The sequence below is a fragment of the Protomyctophum bolini genome, assembly GCF_963924005.1.
Source record: "Protomyctophum bolini genome assembly, chromosome: 14".
Taxonomy (NCBI): domain Eukaryota; kingdom Metazoa; phylum Chordata; class Actinopteri; order Myctophiformes; family Myctophidae; genus Protomyctophum; species Protomyctophum bolini.
The window spans coordinates 32,032,468-32,051,674 of NC_137875.1; the positions used below are offsets into that span (position 1 = coordinate 32,032,468).

At 44.2% G+C, this 19,207-nt stretch overlaps 2 protein-coding genes across 2 annotated transcripts in view; both read left to right on the top strand.

Annotated features, from left to right (window-relative positions):
• The window catches only part of chrm3a (cholinergic receptor, muscarinic 3a), an 88,286-nt gene extending 85,045 nt beyond the window's left edge, over positions 1–3,241 (top strand). The window contains exon 3 of the mRNA XM_080781825.1: positions 1,090–3,241. Coding sequence (XP_080637951.1) covers positions 1,109–3,070 — 1,962 coding nt within the window. The 5' untranslated portion in view covers positions 1,090–1,108 and the 3' untranslated portion in view covers positions 3,071–3,241. The remainder of the gene's footprint in view (positions 1–1,089) is intronic.
• Positions 3,242–11,496: 8,255 nt separating this feature from the next.
• The window catches only part of fmn2a (formin 2a), a gene marked incomplete at its 5' end in the record, with an annotated part of 46,372 nt that continues 38,661 nt past the window's right edge, over positions 11,497–19,207 (top strand). Inside the window, 2 exons of the mRNA XM_080782961.1 lie at positions 11,497–13,441; positions 16,780–16,952. Of these exons, the coding sequence (XP_080639087.1) occupies positions 11,497–13,441; positions 16,780–16,952 (2,118 nt within the window). The remainder of the gene's footprint in view (positions 13,442–16,779; positions 16,953–19,207) is intronic.

A 19,207-nucleotide genomic window follows, 5' to 3' on the forward strand; every position in this document is an offset into this window, starting at 1 on the left:
CGAGATCAACTTGAATATTGACATTGTAAAATATACAGTCATAGAGACATTTCAGAACATTTTTGCTTTGATAGAAGAGTAGCGCAAGAGTGCAATATCGTTGCCGGCTTGAATCCATTAACTTATAATAGCCTATTGATCACCCATGAGGTATGCAGCCCCACTGTCTTCTGCTATTTTACCTGATGCAGTAATCCCTGTCCTGCCTGCCTATAGGCATTTTATATGCAGCGCCGCGTCTGTATCGAACCTTCTCAGTGTGAGCGCTGCCTGCCTATCTAGATACCGTAACTTTATTGCAGCAATGATTTACTTCAGTCGTTCCCAAAGCTGCGGCGAGGCACCCCGGTGTGCTGTGAGACAAATCCAGGTGTGCCATTGACAAGCTCACATCAAAACGTTGTGCACAGTGCACTGCACTTTCCATCACTGTGGTAATGGGAGCATACTTTTGGTAAAACACGCATTGAAACATTATGTACACAAAGGCACCCCATACGGGCCATACGTCTGCACTCTGCACACACTGTGGCTGATTGTGCTTGTGCAGGTCTGTGTCATCTGCGTCTTCTCTCAGTGAAATTAAGTGTTTGGCATATAGAAGATAGGCAGACTGTATGAATGAGATCGTTTATGGAATGTCACAGACTGAAATTGTTGGGCACTGGGAGCTGGTCCATGGAGTTAGATTGACCTGTCTGGTCGCCGTATACCCATTATCCATTTAAGTTGAGGCAGTAATTGAATATGTTGCTGTCAAAGCATTAACCATGCACAGATTATATTTTAAATAACAGACGGCTTACAAATGGGATCAGTTTAAAAAGAAATAGAAGCCAATCTCAGAAATGGCATGTTCATTGAAATTTAACCGACTCAAGTGAGCTACTAGCCTCACCTACTGGACAGGCAGTCAAATTGCAAGTCCACTGTTATTTATTCATCTCTTCATCTTTCTCTTGCCTCTCTTGCTTCCCCATTCCCTTTGTTTTTTGTGACACCTTCGGTTCTTTCCCACCTTCCCTTCATGCTTTTCCTTCTTTCTGATGTCAACTCCTTTTGTTCTTCCTCTTCTGTCCTTCTCTCCAGAATATGCCAGGACCTGACGATGAGCGCCAACAGCAGCACAGAGCCAGGCCTTTTTGTGACTGCCGTCACCTCTCCACCGGGTACGGGAGCCTACCCACAATCCAATGCTCTTCACCAAGGAGGAGCTGGAAGAGACCCCTGGTTGATGGTTCACCTGACCAACCCGGATGACAACTCCTCCCTCTATGAGGGACTTTTTAACCAGACCTCGGAGCCAGCCAATGGAACAGGGACCTTAGCGGGTGTATATGAACCCCTGGGGGGGCACCCTTTGTGGCAAGTTGTCCTCATTGTCTTGCTGACGGGCTCCTTGTCTCTGATCACCATCATTGGCAACATCCTGGTAGTGGTGTCCTTTAAGGTCAACCGCCAGCTGAAGACAGTCAACAACTACTTCCTGCTGAGCCTCGCTGTGGCCGACCTCATCATTGGTGTGCTCTCCATGAACCTATACACAATTTATCTAGTCATGGGCAGGTGGACTATGGGCAACTGGGCCTGTGATATGTGGCTAGCTATAGACTACGTGGCCAGCAATGCATCTGTCATGAACCTTTTGGTCATCAGCTTTGACCGCTACTTTTCCATCACTAGACCTCTGACCTACCGGGCCAAACGGACCACCAAGCGGGCTGGGATAATGATCGGCATGGCCTGGTTTGTTTCTCTGGTTCTCTGGGCCCCGGCCATTCTGCTCTGGCAGTATTTTGTAGGGGAAAGGAGAGTGCCCTCTGATCAATGTTACATCCAGTTCCTCACGGAGCCCACGATAACCTTCTGTACAGCCATGGCCGCCTTCTACCTGCCAGTGACGATCATGAGTGTCCTCTACTGGCGGATTTACAGAGAGACCCAGAACCGCTCGAAGGAACTGGCCGGGTTGCAGGGCTCGGGGACCCGAGGAGGAGTGGGAGGAAGTGGGACAGGTGGGGGAGAGAGAGGTCGTTTTGCCCGCCACCCGACAGGGAGCTCTCGGAGCTGCAGCAGCTATGAACTGACCAGGTCGGCCCATAACTCCTGTCGGGGGCTGGCAAGCCATTTTCACTGCTGGCCTGGTATTCGCTCCTGGAGGCCTGGCAGTGCACGAGACCGAGACCCAGACCAGAGCAGCAGTGACAGCTGGAACAACAACGAGGCCTGCGTCTCGTTGGACCACTCTGGGTCCTCAGAGGACGAGGACGGCAGTGTCAGGGAGATGATTCCCCAGAGCCACGCTATCTTCTCCATCGTCCTCAACCTACCCGGAATGAAGGCCGCAGTCAACTCCCACCTCACCTCCTCCGAGGACTTGGACATGCCCTCTGAGGAGGATCCACTGAGGAGCGAGGACGATAGCAGAGACGCTCTCTCTATAGCCACCGCCAACACCACAGCTGCCACCACCCCTGATGAAGCCAACAACACAGACGACAACGGCTACCACCAACGCTTCCCCTCGCGAAAGGTCCTATCCATGCCTCCCGTCGAGGCTGCTGCCAAAACAGGTTCCCTCACGTGTCCCCCAACAGCCACCAGCACTCCCACCAGCAGCGCCAGCAACACCATTGCCAACAAATCCCCTTCCATCCCCATCACCTTCAAAGAGGCGGCTATGGCGAAGCGTTTCGCGACCCGGGCTCGGACTCAGATCACTAAGCGTAAGCGCATGTCACTGGTGAAGGAGAAGAAGGCAGCTCAGACACTCAGTGCCATCCTCTTCGCCTTCATCATCACATGGACGCCTTACAACATCATGGTGCTGGTCAACGCCCTCTGTAATGGTTGCATCCCAGAGACACTGTGGGCGCTGGGATACTGGCTGTGCTATGTCAACAGCACGGTCAACCCCATGTGCTATGCCCTGTGCAACAAAACCTTCCGCACAACCTTCAAATTGATCCTGCTTTGTCGCTGGGACAAGAAGAAGAGGAGAAAACAGCAGTTGTTCCAGCAGAGACAGTCAGTGGTGTTCCACAGGAGGATTCCCATTGACTCCACGTAAAGCAGCAGGTATTTTAAAGTGGTTGAGGATGAATGCCCAACCGCTGGTTGGGACATGAAAAATGACATGGCACCCTGTGGTGTTTTCTGTGGCCCAGAGATTCTCACGAGTTTTCTTCTGCTGTGAAGCTCAATGCAGCTCACTGCAAAGCAAACACAGTACCTAGTGATCTTGGTGTGTGCGTGCGTGCGTGTGTTTGTGTGTGTGTGTGTGTGTGCGTGACTGTGCATGCGCGCGCCTGCGTGTATGTGTGTGTGTGTGTGTGTCCGGCTGTCACGGACAGACGGACGGACACACACACACACACACACGTATGTGTGTCAGGGAGGTGTGTGTGTGTGTGTGTGTGTGTGTGTGTGTGTGTGTGTGTGTGTGTGTGTGCGCGCGCGTGTGTGTGCGCATGCCTTCCTTGTGTCCTCGATGAGCTCATTTCAGACAAGTGCAGCTGAGAGAAAGGTATTCATAAAGGGCTTTAAAATGCATTGCAGGAGAAATACTGAAGTGCACTTGACACCTGGGGGGACTGGGGATTCACCTTTCTTAACATTCTCTGTGGGTAGCTAGATCTGTACGGTGCAGAGCAGTATTGTGTTTCAAACAAAACTGTATAGCTGTCGTGACTCGTATGTTTTTGAAACCCAAAAAAAAAAAAAAAAAAGACTGTGTCCATGGGCTACTATAGTGTACTGATTTGACCTGACATTGTGGTTTGGCTAATGTTTTTATCAAAATCTTTCTGTACATTGCCTTTTCCTGTGTCTGATGAAACGTAATGTGTCCTTAACATTATGTCAAGAGAGATTTATTTTATAATGAACCAATCCTTTGGGTCTCTAAATATCCCTTAGATTTTTCGAGCCAGTCTAAAAATGATTCTTCTGATGATCTGGCTTGTGAATATTACGTGTGGCATCACACTCAGTGAGCCACTGTTGTGTTCAATGTGATTGTCGTGGTTTACATGGTGGAGACAATAAGTGCATTGCGTTGCTTGATTGTGCTTTATGTACTTGAGGTTTTTATGTTCAGAGTAATGTTTATGACAATGATGATGCTATACTGTGTATATTTGGATATTTCTGATACACTATGATTGATTGTATACGCACACGCGCACACACACACACGCGCACATGCACGCCACACACACACACACACACACACACACACACACACACACACACACACACAGTCACACACACACAGTCACACAGTCTCACACACACACACACACACACACAGTCACACACACACAGTCACACAGTCTCACACACACACACACACACACACACACACACGTGCACACACACACACACACACACACACACACACACACACACACACACACACACACACACACACACACTCACTCACTCAACTTGTGTGTTTTTATTATACTACCTTTTGAATTTGTGCAATGCTTTGACCTGAGGAACAGGGAGAAATGTCCTGCAGTTGTAGGTTTTGCAGAGCAATGGCACCATCTAGTGGCTGAATGGCTCTACCATGCAAGGTCAAAAGCTTAAGCAATTTGATCAAATATTATTTCAAGACCACAAAACCCACAGTCCTAGGTTCTATGATTTGACCAGAAGCTTCTAACTTTCATTTAAACAAAGAGCATTTTAATTACTATGTATTATCATCAGTGATATTGACCAATAGCTACCACCATTGTCCACATCAAATGTGTTCATTCAAAAAGTCAGCTAACAGGCAATTTGACACAGATTTTTATTAGCACAGTTATGTGCTGAGGAAACAACATTTTATTTAATTGTATGTGTAATACAAAAAAGTATATTATTCTTACCTGAGCAACAGCTGTTTTCTCCTTGGGGGGAGTAAGCTCCTCCCAACAGTTTTATTTTTGTGTTGTGTTGTGGTAGGCTATCAACTTGGAGAAAAACATATATATAGAGAGAGATATTGATGTCAAACGGGACACTGTAGGAATTGGCATGGTGAGTTTATTACTGTAAATGAAGGATTGGCAGTTTGATACTTTGATGATAATAATTTGTGCTGTATGAGAAGCATACTGCGTGCATTGACAATTCAAAAGAAAATAATCATTCAATCCTGTGGCCGTGTGCCAATGGAAATGTGTTGCTTTCAACACAGTGTGCTCTAGTGTTATAATTCTTCAGTTCAACACTGGGAATATAAACTACCTAAAGTGATGAACAGAGATATATATTGTTTTTGTTAGATTTCAAGTATGCCAATCATTATATTTTAAGTCAATAAACAAACAAAAAATGTGTGATTTTTTGTATTTTTTTTTTTTTAAGGCATTGTTGTGGTGATATGTTGAATGAAGACAATACATTTTAAGGTGTCCTGCTTTATGTTATATATTTTTGACCGAAATGTTTTTGACAGAATGACCTTGAGTCAAAATATATACTCTTTTAAAAAAGTATCAAAAAATACAAGTAAGTACAAGTATACGGCTACAGATACTCAAAACATATAGAAACTCATGGACTGTATTAATAATAAAATGAAGAAAATAAATAAAATAAAAAATATATATATATATATTCTTTTCAGGTTGCCAATTTTCAGCCAATCAGGGGAATAGTCTAGTTTATCAGATTACATTTTATTGTGTTCCCTTTTTGTTCAGCTTCAACAGCGCCTCAGGCTCCACTTCTCTTTATACCCTTTGTTTTTCCAGGCTCCTGTTTGGTTTGCTGAACCTGCATCCTGGCTGCTTATTCCTTACAGATGTCATCCTACATTTTCAATATCACCTCAGCGACGGGAAGACAGGCAGTCCTATCTATCTTTTTTTTTTTTACCTTCCTATCAGAAATGGACAATTCAATTGGATTTATTTACAGATACCTGGTGGGCGGGCAGTGGGTTGTCATACCGACTGGTTCAAAAGTGCAACAACAAACTCCACAGTGAACCAAAAAGGATTTCCGGTCCTCAGGAAAAGGCCTCACGCAGGAGTGGTGAATGGTGAACATGGCCAAAAAATGATTCATTGATTGGATAATGGCCTGGGTATGTATAGTATGAAGTTTAAAACCACAATGACTGATTAACTAAAACAGAAACACTTATATTTGTGTATGTGACATAATCTCAGTATACAAGCAACGTGCAGATGGATCCTGCCTCTGGAACGAGCTGGTCACAGCAGCCATGCGAGGGCACAAAGAAAGTCTGGTTGAAGGTAAGTTTAATTACAGCCTTACAGGGGTAGGCTACTTATGAAACAACACTTTAGTATGTGGTACAACACTTTTGTATGTGGTACTTTTAAAGTAAAGATAAAGACAACTTTATTGTCCATTCAATTGAACATAAAATTTGCATGTGGCAGATTGTGGCACACTGGCACACGTTGGCACGGTGGTGCAGTCTGTATAGCGCTGTCGCCTCACAGCTAGAAAGCCCTGGGTTCGATTCCCGCTGGGGACGCTGTGGGCGTGTTCTCTTCTCTCATTGCCCAATGCCCATACCCTGGGTGGGGTTGGCAAAAGGGCCTTTCTGTGTGGAGTTTACATGTTCTCGCCTGGTGGAGGGGAAAGGAACTGGTTGGAATAACGTGTTCCTTCCACACATTACGTCCAACCGGTGAAACACCCCCCTGTTATGTGAAAAGAAGCGGCGTGGACTCCTCATGCATAGAAGGAAGCATGAGGTCAGTCTGTTGCTGTCCCCAGGTTTTCCAGAGAAAGTGTAGCGCCCAGGAGAGATTAGACACTGGGTGAAAAAATGGGTTTCAATATCGTGGGATAAAAATAAAAAAATGCTATAAAAAATGCATTCCCATAACGCAGCAGGGATTGGGTGGTATAGCTATTTAAACATTTTCCTATTTAAAGTGTCCACTGCAGTTGGCACACAGTCTTGTAAAACTTCCTTTTTGCTAGTGTGCTGTCCCAGTCATTTAGTTTATTATCAGATAGGTTTGACTCCCCCCTATGTGCATGCATTTAGCCTAGCTTGATGTGTAATCAGGAGCCAATTGTGCAGCCAATTGAGGTTCAGTAATTTCAGGTGTGCACTGTGCAGGACAGCAGAAGTCAGTTGTTCTCCAGCAGCCTAGGAGCAAGCACACACACAGAAGCTGCTACTGTCATTCTTTGTTTTTGGCTTGAAACCATTTCTTGTAAGTTTGTTTGTGTACAATTGCCTTGACTCATGTTTTGTAAGCTTAATCTGAATAGTTTTGTTTTATTACATGGGATGCTAATATGTTTAATAATTGATTGGCTTAGATTATGTGAGGTAGAGTGTAAATTTAATTGCAAACTACTGAATGCTTAGCCTAGCATGTGCTTAGGTTATCTCATGTTATTGAGCTGATTGTGTATTTTATGTTTTCTATTTTTACAGTTTCACTCGTTGTTTATGAAAGTTGACCACCGGCATCTCAATAAAGGCAAACTGAGATGAATCCTGACTTTTATTGGACTGAGTTTGGCTGGCTGTTGATTTGTGTCACGGACGACACCCTGAGAACAGTACACTAAGCCTCCTGTAAGTAATTGGGACTACCCGTTTTAGAAAATATCATAATTACAGGGGACCAAATGGGAAAATAGTGATAACTCCTGGACTTTATGGATATAATAGTCCACCAGTTTATATGATACAGTAATGTGATGGATATTTACCCTCCCTGTAGTTGTAATTTGAAGGTATGCAGGCTGTAAAATGAAGCATTGCTTATGTCCCTCTATAGTCCATGCTGCAGATACAAAAACATGAAGCCTGAACATGTTTAACAAGAACTCAAACATATATTTGTGAGGTCTTTCTCTATGCTCTATTTTGCCATCATAGGTTTATTCAAATTCAGCATGTTTGACCTGAACATGTTTGAAACATTTGAATTGTTGTCTTAAAGCTGCTCTCTTGAAACATTGGAAAAATACTGGAAAAATACCACCACCTGCCCTTGCCCTCTGGACAGCAATGTGCCCTCTTTTCTTTTTTTTGTACAGTGTACAGTATGTGGACCATTGATCAATTCTTGATTAAAAAAAGAAAGCTTCTAATATATTATTTATGCCCCAAAATCTATAAATCTCACACTATTAAGGCAACCGGCTGGTTCCACATGCTACAAGGTGCCCTTTTTTCACTTGAGCACCTGCCCCTCTAAATGTCTGTGCACGCCACTGATTTAGAGCTTGTCAATGTGTCGATGGTGTCAAACACTTGGTCTAAAAGGATAGCACCAAAAAAGGTCCTTGCGGTCCATTTGGGACCTTCTTGTTGCTAATAAAGATGGCAAAACTCTTCTTTACACCCCTCTCAATAAATTGGTGATCTAATAAAACTCCTAACAACGCCATGTCTGCACACGGTGACAGCTCTATGTTCCAAGCTTCAGCAAGGTGTATACAATTAGCAGTCCAGTAAGTAGCCTTGTAAGCGAGGACATGACCAAAACATGTGTGTCATGTTGGTTGGAGACATAGCATCTATTACAGGATTCTGTGACGCTGGGGTATATTTTGGAAACTGAGATTAAAAAAAAGGAGGTGGTGCCCCCCAGGCCCAGAGGCAAACACACACACACGCACGCACGCACGCACACACGCACAGATTCAGTGAGTCCTTCACAGACCCGCGGACAGAAACACACATAGGTTTGAAGTCAGTCGCAGAGGGAGAGTTGGACATACAGACACACAGATGTATGCAATTTATATATAGATTTCTGGACAACCGCTGATCGGTAAGACTTCTCAGCACTGCACTCTCCCAGGTCCTCAGAAATATACACGCCAAATTAGAATCAGTTGGTGGTTCTCCAGATATGTGGGGGACCAGACCCAAACAAAGTCTGCATGTAGTAATAGTATATGTCACAGGTAGGGAAACCTGTGCCCTATAGGCTATAGGAACTTTGCATGCACACACACTGCACAGCTGTTACCCATAACATTCAACGGCAAGCCTGCTGCTCAGTGGCGTTTGAAGCACCCGGAAGAACGGTCTACTTCCGCACTTTTCTTCGATTTGGACAAATCAAGGAAGCTTCCAAAATGCACAAGTGTAAACGGGCGCTCAATGTTAAACCTGACCAAGCCCGCCCCTCCCTCTATGGTCTCTCCTCTGCAGTGCTGGCAGTCCTGTTGATTGGAAGGGGCCAAACACTGTAGAGGAGGAGGGGTGTTTGTTTATGTTGGTATCATGTTTTGGCTTTATTATAATAATCTATGAATGAATTGGCACTCGGGGAAAATTTGTTGAAAAAGTTAGTAACTTACTTAATTATGTAATTGTGTAAGATAACTAATGGGCCTTAGTTAGCCGTGTTTGAGTTAACAGAGTTACCAATTAATAATATGATGGTTTGCCTCGCCTGTTTAAAATGCATGCTTCAGAGGCGGCGGGCCGGGCAGGTGAGTTCAGTTTATCTTCAGGCTAGACAGCAATGTCAGTGGAGAGTGCATGGGCCTTTGTGGAAGGTTTTAGCTTAGAAACAGTAATTTAGTTCCTGATTTGTAGCGTTCAAGTGTTCTGATTCCTGTTCTCAGAACTTTGCTTTTGACCAGTCTTATAATTTATTTTTGTATTTTGTCGCTGGCTTGCACTGTTAATAATCTTTTGGGAGATAAACAAAATGCCCAAAACTGTATTTGTGGGTCTACAATTTGGAGCCTTGAGTCATATCGGCCAACCTTTCACAGTATAGCTAAAGAACTGACTAAAGAACTGATGAAAAAATATAGCTGACAAAATATACGTATGATAATGATTGGCCTGTACAGTATGCAATATTTGTTGCACACAGATGAATGCCTGATTTTCCATTGCATTAGCTAAAATGTATCCATGCCTTCATCTTGTGTCATTTAGACTGTATACAGTAATTGGTGTTAATCAGTAATCTGCTCCTTCTCATTACAGCTAGTACAAAATGACACTGCTAGCATACTGAGTGTTACTCAGTGGGACCACATCACACCCATTTTAACCTCTCCTGTCCTGTTTGCCCCCACCACAGCATCATTATTTTATATATTTGTGGTACTGTACAGCACTGCCTGTTTAAAATATGCTTCATGAATAATAATCATCTGGTAATTGGAACTCATTTCACGACAGCCTGAAGTTGTCTGAATCATTTAGCTAACTTGAGAATGTTATCAGACTGGCATTTACGGTATATTATTGCTGTGATGTATTAATTGTAGACGTACAGCAGCATACTCTTACGTAATTGTGTAGCTGTCACGGTGTAATAGACAAGCTTGTGTCTACACTCTGAGGTCCTGTGTGCTCCGGCGTCTCAGACAGTACGTTGCGGTAAGTGAGTGGGGGGGCCAGTGGGGCTACGAAGACAGGACATGTGATGGGGAACAGCACAGCTCCATGTGACCCAGCGGCTGCCCAGCGTCCCGTTGGAGACAACAAACACTCACTTGTGTTGTTTTCTTCGCTCAGTAACTTTACTGAAGAGGAACTATCAAGAAGGATCCACCACATAAGTATACTGTACTTTTTTGGAATATTATTAGAATTTCAAGAGGCTTGACGGAGAGGTAAATGTATGCATTTTCTTCCCCCACTGTGTATCATAAGCTTGTTGTATTGTCTCTGAAGAACTGCAGCACACAGCATAAACCTTTTTCACTAGTTGGGTGGAGTAGAAAGAAATTAAGTGTTTGTATATAGCCTACATGGAAGTCTTGAAACTGTCTTTTTGCAAAATCGATGAATGTGAACTATTTAGTGATTATTGTAGACCCCCTGGGACAGCATTTAATTGAACACATTGGTATTATTACTGTCATGTGTCGGAGAGAACTGAGAGAAATCAGAAAAGAATGGCTGAATGGAATAAATGACTCTGCCTTCACTATTAGGCTACTGTACCACACCCATTTATGTTAGGTCAGTTTGCATGTAGGCCTATGACTTCATTGACTTGATTACACAACACTGCACGTGATACATTTTAGTAATCCCGCTGCTGCAGCCATCAGATGTCTCAACCGTATCAGTAATGGAACATATTCACTTGTTGTTCGTTTCCAGCCTGACCCAGGAAGGCTGGTAGTCGACTGGCAGATGTCAGCTTCAGCACATTAAGGCCCTGTCAGACACAGATGGGACTGGGAAATCCAAACGGCTATGCTATTATTAGATACACTCATTGCAGCAAAACAAGGATTACCTTGGTGACAGCATCTGAAAAGTAGCTGGAGAATTACCATGCTAAAATAGCAGCATAGAAGCATAAACCAGAACTCTAATGTCATTGTATAGGAAATGTGAGGCATTTTATTGTGCAGCTTGACTATTGAGAATCGAATGCCTCCTCAATTTAATTTAAGCAGTGTTTGAATACGATCACAATTCAACCCATTCTCCTTTTCTCTCTCCTTAGCTCAAATAGACCAGATTGGCTCCCCTGGTGACTGGAGAGGTCCATAGATGTCAGAATGCAGACCATTAAGACAGTGGAAACTCAGGTGCCCCTTCTGAAGGAGAGCTTCTTCACATCTACCTTCAAAGACAGGAGAAAAAGTAGTGTGTCAAACTTGCTCCGTAGACAACAGCACTCCGTCCTTCAACAACAGCAACAACCCCCTCAACCTGCACCCCTCCCTCTTGAGCGGGGGGATGGACCGCACACTTTGGAGCAAGCACGCCGGGTTCGCTCAGCCAGCAACCCATTATGCAAGGCGTCAGAGAGCGCAGCAGCAGATGGGGAGAGAAGGGAGGGGCAGCATGGGAGGGAAGATGAGAGAGCGAGCAGTAGCCAGCCAGTGGCTGCCACTGCCAGTCCCCTCCTCCCATCAGCAGCAGTATCATCACCAGAGCTGTGTCTGACTCTGGTGGGCAGGCAGCGGGGATTAGGCAACGCTGACCGGGGTCAGGCAGCTACCCGCGAGGAAGCCCAGTCTAAACCTCAACAGCATGGCCTGATCGCTAAGGGCGTCCGCCTGCTCAGAAACATGGGAAATCACGAGGCTAAGCAGAAGAAAGGTGGTGGGACAGGTGGGGGAGCAGGGCAAGACTCCTGCAGTGGGGCAGAGGCTGATGACAGGGAAGGGGACAAAAAATCCAAGAAGGATAGTGGCACAAAGAAGAAATCAAAGTCCGAGTCTAAAAGTTCTGTATTTTCCAGCATGAGAATCAGGAGGAGCTCGTCCAAGTCGAAGGGTTTGTCCAAGGAGGACATGTTGAAACTCGATGCAGTACAGAAGTCAAAAACTCAGGACCAGAATGTGATTCCTGGTTCTATGGGAGATCTACACGTTTTGACTGGGGACATTCGTCAGTCCATGGAAAATGTCGAGGACAGAATAGCCAGCTCTGGATCGGATGCTGACCTTTACAGTTTCCACTCAGCGACAGCGGAACAAGAGGACCTGCTTTCTGACATTCAGCAGGCGGTCAGAGGGCAACAGGGAGCCAGTAATGGTCTCCGGAAGGTGGTGGCCGCCCCATTTACTGGAGTACCAAACTCTGGGCTGGATAAAAATGCAGCCACCTCATTCATACCACCAAAATTTTGCATGCCGATATCAAGAAATTCATCTGAACAGGAGTCACTGAATGAGCGTTGTCCATCGTCTTCAACACTAGACACAGACAGGAGCAGCATCAGTGTCTTTCCTCAAAGCAACAGCACATATAGCTTCCAAGACACGAGTGCCACCACCACATCTTATGAGAGCGCAGAGGAGATCCAAGATGAGCTGGAGAGCCCAGTCCTGCCCATGCAGTTCAGCCAAGGTAGTGTAGCCTCACAGAGCTGTGTCCCTCATATCCATGTATCCATGACAGCAGGACCGATCGGGTCACAAAAATGTGTGAGCAGTATGGACCTGTCCATGGAGAGGGATGAGGAAGAGGAAGGTCGGATGCAACACTTCCTGTCCTTGCGGAGGAGGAAGAGTAGCATGTCCATAAGCCAGCTGACATCAGACAGCCCCCAGCTGTCCGTTCAGAGACGGTCATCCTCTTCTGCCTCCTCCACTGTCAAACTCTACCCTCTCATCCAGCCATCTTATGTTAAGACCACCACAAGGCAGCTCACCTCCCCTGTCGGCTCTCCCGTTACCAGCCCCGTTACCACCCCCATTACCAGCCCCGTCCTCAGGAGAACAGATGCCACTGTACTTTCTCAACGCTCCAGTGGGGCCCAGAATTTGCTAACACAGAAGCAGAGGTCCAGCTCCATTGCCGGGCCTCTCAGCGTCTCGCAAGACTGGACCGACGAGCTGAGAGCCAGGCAGGATAGTGGGACCAGGTTCCCAGAGCAGGGGACATCGGCGAAAGGGAACACGGCCGGGAATTACTGGACACTGGGCTCCAGGAGAAGTCAACATGGCCTCCAGAGCTCCAACGCCTCAGTTCCCTATCAAGAAATCTTCTCTGGTGAGTAGTAACACAGGTGATTCAGTTGTTGCTAACGCTGTATACGCCTAACGCTAGAGCGGCAATAATTCACTTCCTCTTCAGACAGATTTAGGTACAACTGGCTGATGGGATTTCATTCGGCAATTGAAGCACATAAAAGCTTAAAAGCTAGCCTGTGGATGCACATTTCAGCAACTGATTTACATAGTTTCACTTTCAAGGGAAATTAAAGTGCTGCCCTAACCTTTCCTGGTGAAACCAATAAACCATACACTGGAGGGTAAATTATTCATTTTCAAATTATAATTTCACTGAATAAGAATTGTTTTTTGTTTTTGTTTTGTAGGAATGCAAATTATGATACAATCAATCATGCACATGAAAAGCAGAAGTACAGTAGAAGCTCTTTGTTGAGAATTATCTACAGAACAATTGCACTGTTATGATTAAACAACATCCTTGTCTGTTGTGCTGAGCATCAGCAGCTCTGCACTGTCTGCATTCGGCCTCTTGCTCACAAGTGGTAAGTGACAACATTACCGCTCACCCATGGCAGAGACACGATCTTCCCCACAGGCTTAGACAGAAATAGATGCATGCAAGAGACGGACACAGAAACACACTGTGCACAAAACTGCACATACATAGCTAACACTAAGTTGCACGTTATGCGCATCACCACATGACAAAAAACATGTTACAGTATGGACTCCATTCTGGTTTATTATTCATCCAAACTAGTCATAGCCAAACAAAGGAGATATGGAATTTCCTGTTGCCATAAACATTTAATAACTTAAACATAGAACTAAACTAAACATTTTATCAGTCTACTAATCCCTGAACAACATCCATGAGCACTACATTCATAAACTAGAAAAAGTGCCCCTCGGGGCACATGTCTCCATCAGGATAGGAGCGTTTTTGGAAAAATGTCTAGTGGCATTTCTTCCTCAGGCTAGTGGGAATAAGCGTGCACAGTTTCACTGCTAGCGGACGCTGTGTTCATGATTTGTGGCATTTTGTACAAAACGGGCCACTCCTGAAAACTTTGGAAGCCAATCAGGATGGAATATTAGAAATCAAACAGTCCCGTCTTGATCACATCACTATAGAGATTATTTGTGCCGATTTGCGTGATATTTGGATAAGTAATAGTTTTATATAAATCGGCCTCCTGGTGTCGCTATAAAGAGCATAATGAAAAAAGCAGGTCCTCAGATTGCACACTGTGTTCATGATTTGAGGCATTTTGTTCAAAACGGACCTATCTTGCAAACTTTGGAAGGCAATCTTAGCCAATGGGGATGGAATATGGGGATGCAGACAGGTCTGTGTGATCACATGACTATAGAGGTAATGTATATCGATTTGCATGATGTATGGATCAAATTTGTTCAAGTAATATAAAGTTACAAAACTCGGCCTCATGGTGGCGCTATAACAGGCAGTTGTGGAAAAATTGGTACAGAGGTTTGTCGTTGACATCAGACGGGTCAACAGTGCCGGAGATTAGCTATACACGGACGGACACACGGACGGAGTGCAAAACATACTCTCCCCATGCCTTCGGCTGGTGGAGACAAAAATACCAAAATATATTTTCGTAGGCCTTCTGTATCTTTGGTCTCCTGCTTGGCTCTTGCTGTTTGTTCCAACTCTGTCATCACTGGCTGCGTGTGACTTTGATCTATCCTGCTAGGTGCTCAGGCCTCTCTTGTTGTATCAACTCTCAGTCACTGTTCTGCTGGGTGCTCAGGTCACACCAGGCCTGTGCAATGATATCACAGTCTCCTACATTAGGAGACAGACTATATCCCGGATTAATAAATCAATATCTTGGATTGAATTCTGTTTCGTTTTTCAAATGGGATTTTGTCCGGCAATTAATTAACTGGACTGTCTGATAATCACACTTGGGGCTGTATTTTGCGTGTCTTAAGTACCAGGTCTTATTCCCTAACTTGAGTAAACTAAAGACCTGGAGGCGTGATCAATGCCATTTGGCTATTCTGAGTGGCCAAAGAGCATTGATCACGCCTCCAGGTCTTTAGTTTACTCAAGTTAGGGAATAAGACCTGGTGCTTAAGACACGCAAAATACAGCCCTTAGTGTCATGACAGATTTACTTGCTTTTTTATTTTATTTAAAGCATTTTTGTCACATCACCAAATCGTGTGTAAGGAACATGTTATTCCAAACAGTTCCTTTCCCCTCCATCAGGCTGGCCAGGGGGAAGCAGTTAGAGACCAGGATTACTGCATGTTTTTTTGTAAGGGTAGGCTACCTACCCTAGGGGACACGGGGAGAACATGCAAGGCAAAAGAAAGGCCCACATAAAGTTTTCCACATAAAGTTCATCTAACTTTATGAACCTCCTGCTTGCCGTGCCCCGTCACACACCTGTCAAAGTGAAAGATTAGCCCCTTTTTCCAGAGGAGCTCTCTGCATGTCAGTTCACGTCTCCCGCTGTCACATAGTCAACATTTTTGGAGACCACAATGATGACTTGAGCTATATATCCACTGCATCAAAAAACAGGATTCTCTCCACCCTCATGATCGAATCATGTCTGTTTATGGATTTATATATTACATGACATGTCATATAATAATCGTTCACAGTTGCAACACGCACTCTCACTCTCACTCCCATTACAGCTCGCCTGGCTTGTGTAGAAACACAGACACAAGCAGGTAACATGTTTTTTTCACAGTAATTACATTAATTTACTGTGATGATCCATGTGTGCTCTTTCTCCCACTCGTCTCGACAGTATAGTTGCCTTTCTATTGACAGGCATCAGATCATGCAGGTTCAGTGCATTACTCATTAATAGTAGCAGCAATGATAAAACACTGGGATATTATTAAATACCGTATACATGGTATGTGGAACGGTGTTCCTATTCCCTGAATATCAATTTGAGTTTCTGTGTAGCGTCTTGTTAACTTCAGCATGTAATAATTAGCATTTGCTGTTTCCATCTCCTTAGTCACCCCTGTGTGTGTGGAGGAGGGTGCTTTCACGTCAATGTGTTTAATTAACACATCAGAAACAGCGACTAATTATTTGATGTCTTTCTCCAGCGCTGTGATCAGAGGTGTTTGCTTTACTCACAGCATTAGATGGTATACTAGTAATATTAGATATCGCCCAACAAAAAAGGAAACATTAAACTTATATTATTTTTCACCGTGACCGTGAGTAGGACAGACTTTCGGCAACTGACTAAACAAGAGATCTCTTTTTCTTCTTTTGTTGACAGAATATCCTCGTTTTTGATTCCATATAATGACCACTCTCACTGACCAAGTGAATCATAACACATCATCTTTCCTGCCTCTACACTACAGGTAAAGTCCTGTTGGAGCGGCTGTGCATGCAGCAGGGAGAGGGGTTTGTGGAAGAGGATGCCAGGGAGATGTGTTGTCGTATGCTGGCCGTGGGTCTACTGCAGCCGTTCAGCGACAGCCCAAGAGAGCCACCCGGCGACATCACGGCCTCAACAACCATGCTCACCTTCAACGTAAGAACCTTGTCAATCACAACTATCAATATTACTGCATGGCACCAGTATAGAGCTGTGTAATCGGTTCGTTAAGAGGGAGTGGTGTGTGATTATGTATGTTCTGGCGGCGATAGGCACAATGTAGTTCAACAACTGCAACAACTGGTTCAACTCAAAGTTCAATCCCATTTTCAGGGGTAGGCAGTTCAACAGCCACAGTGATGGACACTTAATTAATGACAGAATGTCACTGCTACACCAGACTGCCTCTGCCATGGATCTCCACTCACTCACTCACTCACTCACTCACTCACTCATTGAACATTGAACATAGGTAATGTAGATTCAGACATGTATATGTTTGACATTGTGAAGTATGTTTTTGTATTCCAGTTTTTCTGTATTTTACTGAATTGTTAATTGTTTATGGACGTCTATCCCCTTGGGTGGTTTGGATGATTAACCTCTCCTGCCAACATGGAGCTTGTCAGCTTATTGGCTTGCGTGATGTATAAATATTAAATATGGGTGTGGTTCCCATTTTTCAAACGTCTTGATCTGATGAAGATCCAAGTTGGATCAAAACGTTACTATTGGAATGTTTTGGCATGGAGCAAGTCTGCTCACAGCCGACAACAAACCACACCCCAGTGCCACAGGCCCATTTCCACATTTGAACCCAGTGGTGCTGCATAATGGGAAAATGTAATAGCAACATTATAAAGACCCTCATTCTGATAACGGACCTCAAAGATTCCTAGGTTTAGTTTTATAGAATAGAAGTGGGGTAGGCTGTGAATTTGTGACCATGGTTATTTCCTGTTTTGTTAAATTAGCAGACACTTGATTGTTTCTGCACTATACACCAACAATTGACACACACAGCCTACGTTGCTGGCCTAAAGGGCAATCCACAACCAGAATGATAATTAAAGGATACCTACAATGGTTACCGATATTAACATTCTAAAAACGTGCCAAGCATGTGATATTGATGACCTGGAACAGAGGACAAAAAAAAAGAAAGGCACAGGTTTATGGGTTCACAAAAAGAAGAATAGGATAATCCATCTCTTATGAGAGTCAATGTTATTTTAATGTGAGTGATGGTTGAACTCGACACCCTGTGAATTCGGGTAGATTTTAATTGGCTTTCATCAAATCACTGTGAAAGTAATCCCAATGCTTTGTCATTTTAGTTGTGGGGTAGACTCCGCCGTCCACTTGAGTTAGAACGAGTTTTAGAATTATACAGTTCTCTTTATAGGATGTTATTGGCGTGGATGGACCTTAAGGCACATGTTCACAAATGGAGGTTTCTTTGATAAGTATGAACCATGAAGCAACCGGCAGTCAACGAATAATGTACGTCGGGCATTCTGTAGCCCTATCAGTTCTCTGTTTTTGTGTGTGTAACCATATCGGAATGATTCATCTACAGAGATTAGGCCCTTTTTCATTACGCACTGTACACAGAAGGGAAGGGCAAGTAGGCAAGCTTGACCAAACCTGATTTCATGTATATTTTAGTCTTCTTTGCAGCAATGTTTCACGCAGATCTAATCTCATGCATGTGTTATGCACAGTTCACCAAGCACACTGTCAGTGCCATTTTTTATCACTAGCCCTGTGCAGCGTAATCCACCCAGTGTACAGTATACTGTAGTTTTGTGTCTAGGAATAGAATGCTACAGTATATCTCTATTTTGTCCAATCCTATTGCCATAATGCTACAGTACTTAGTGCGTGCGTGCGAGCGTGCATTTATCTGCCTGGATGTATGAAAACTCACAAAAGCGAAAGCATGTCTTCACCTCTAATAGAATGATGTCCACATGATAGATCCATTATGTGCAGGACCAGGCTCTGAGTTGTTATATTTCTATGACTGATGTGCTCATTTTCATCAGAGCATTTCTCTGTGACCTGCCAAAGCAGATTTGTACCTCCTGAGTGCATTTGAGTACATGAATTCTCTAGCTATTGTATGCACTATGCACAGGTTAGTGGGCAGATACATGCATGAAAGCAATGCGCACATAACCAAACAAATACACACTTAGACATGCATGCTCCCACACACCATTGACTACACATATACTGTAAGGCAATTGATATGCATTATCCACATAGGCACACATCTGCATGAGGGCACAGTATATGCACGCGCAGTCGCACAGATTGAAACATCCCATTCACATGGCTGGCTTAATAGTAAAAAATCACCCCCTTGTGAAGTGAGGGCGCTCTTATCATCGTACATCATCATGCTT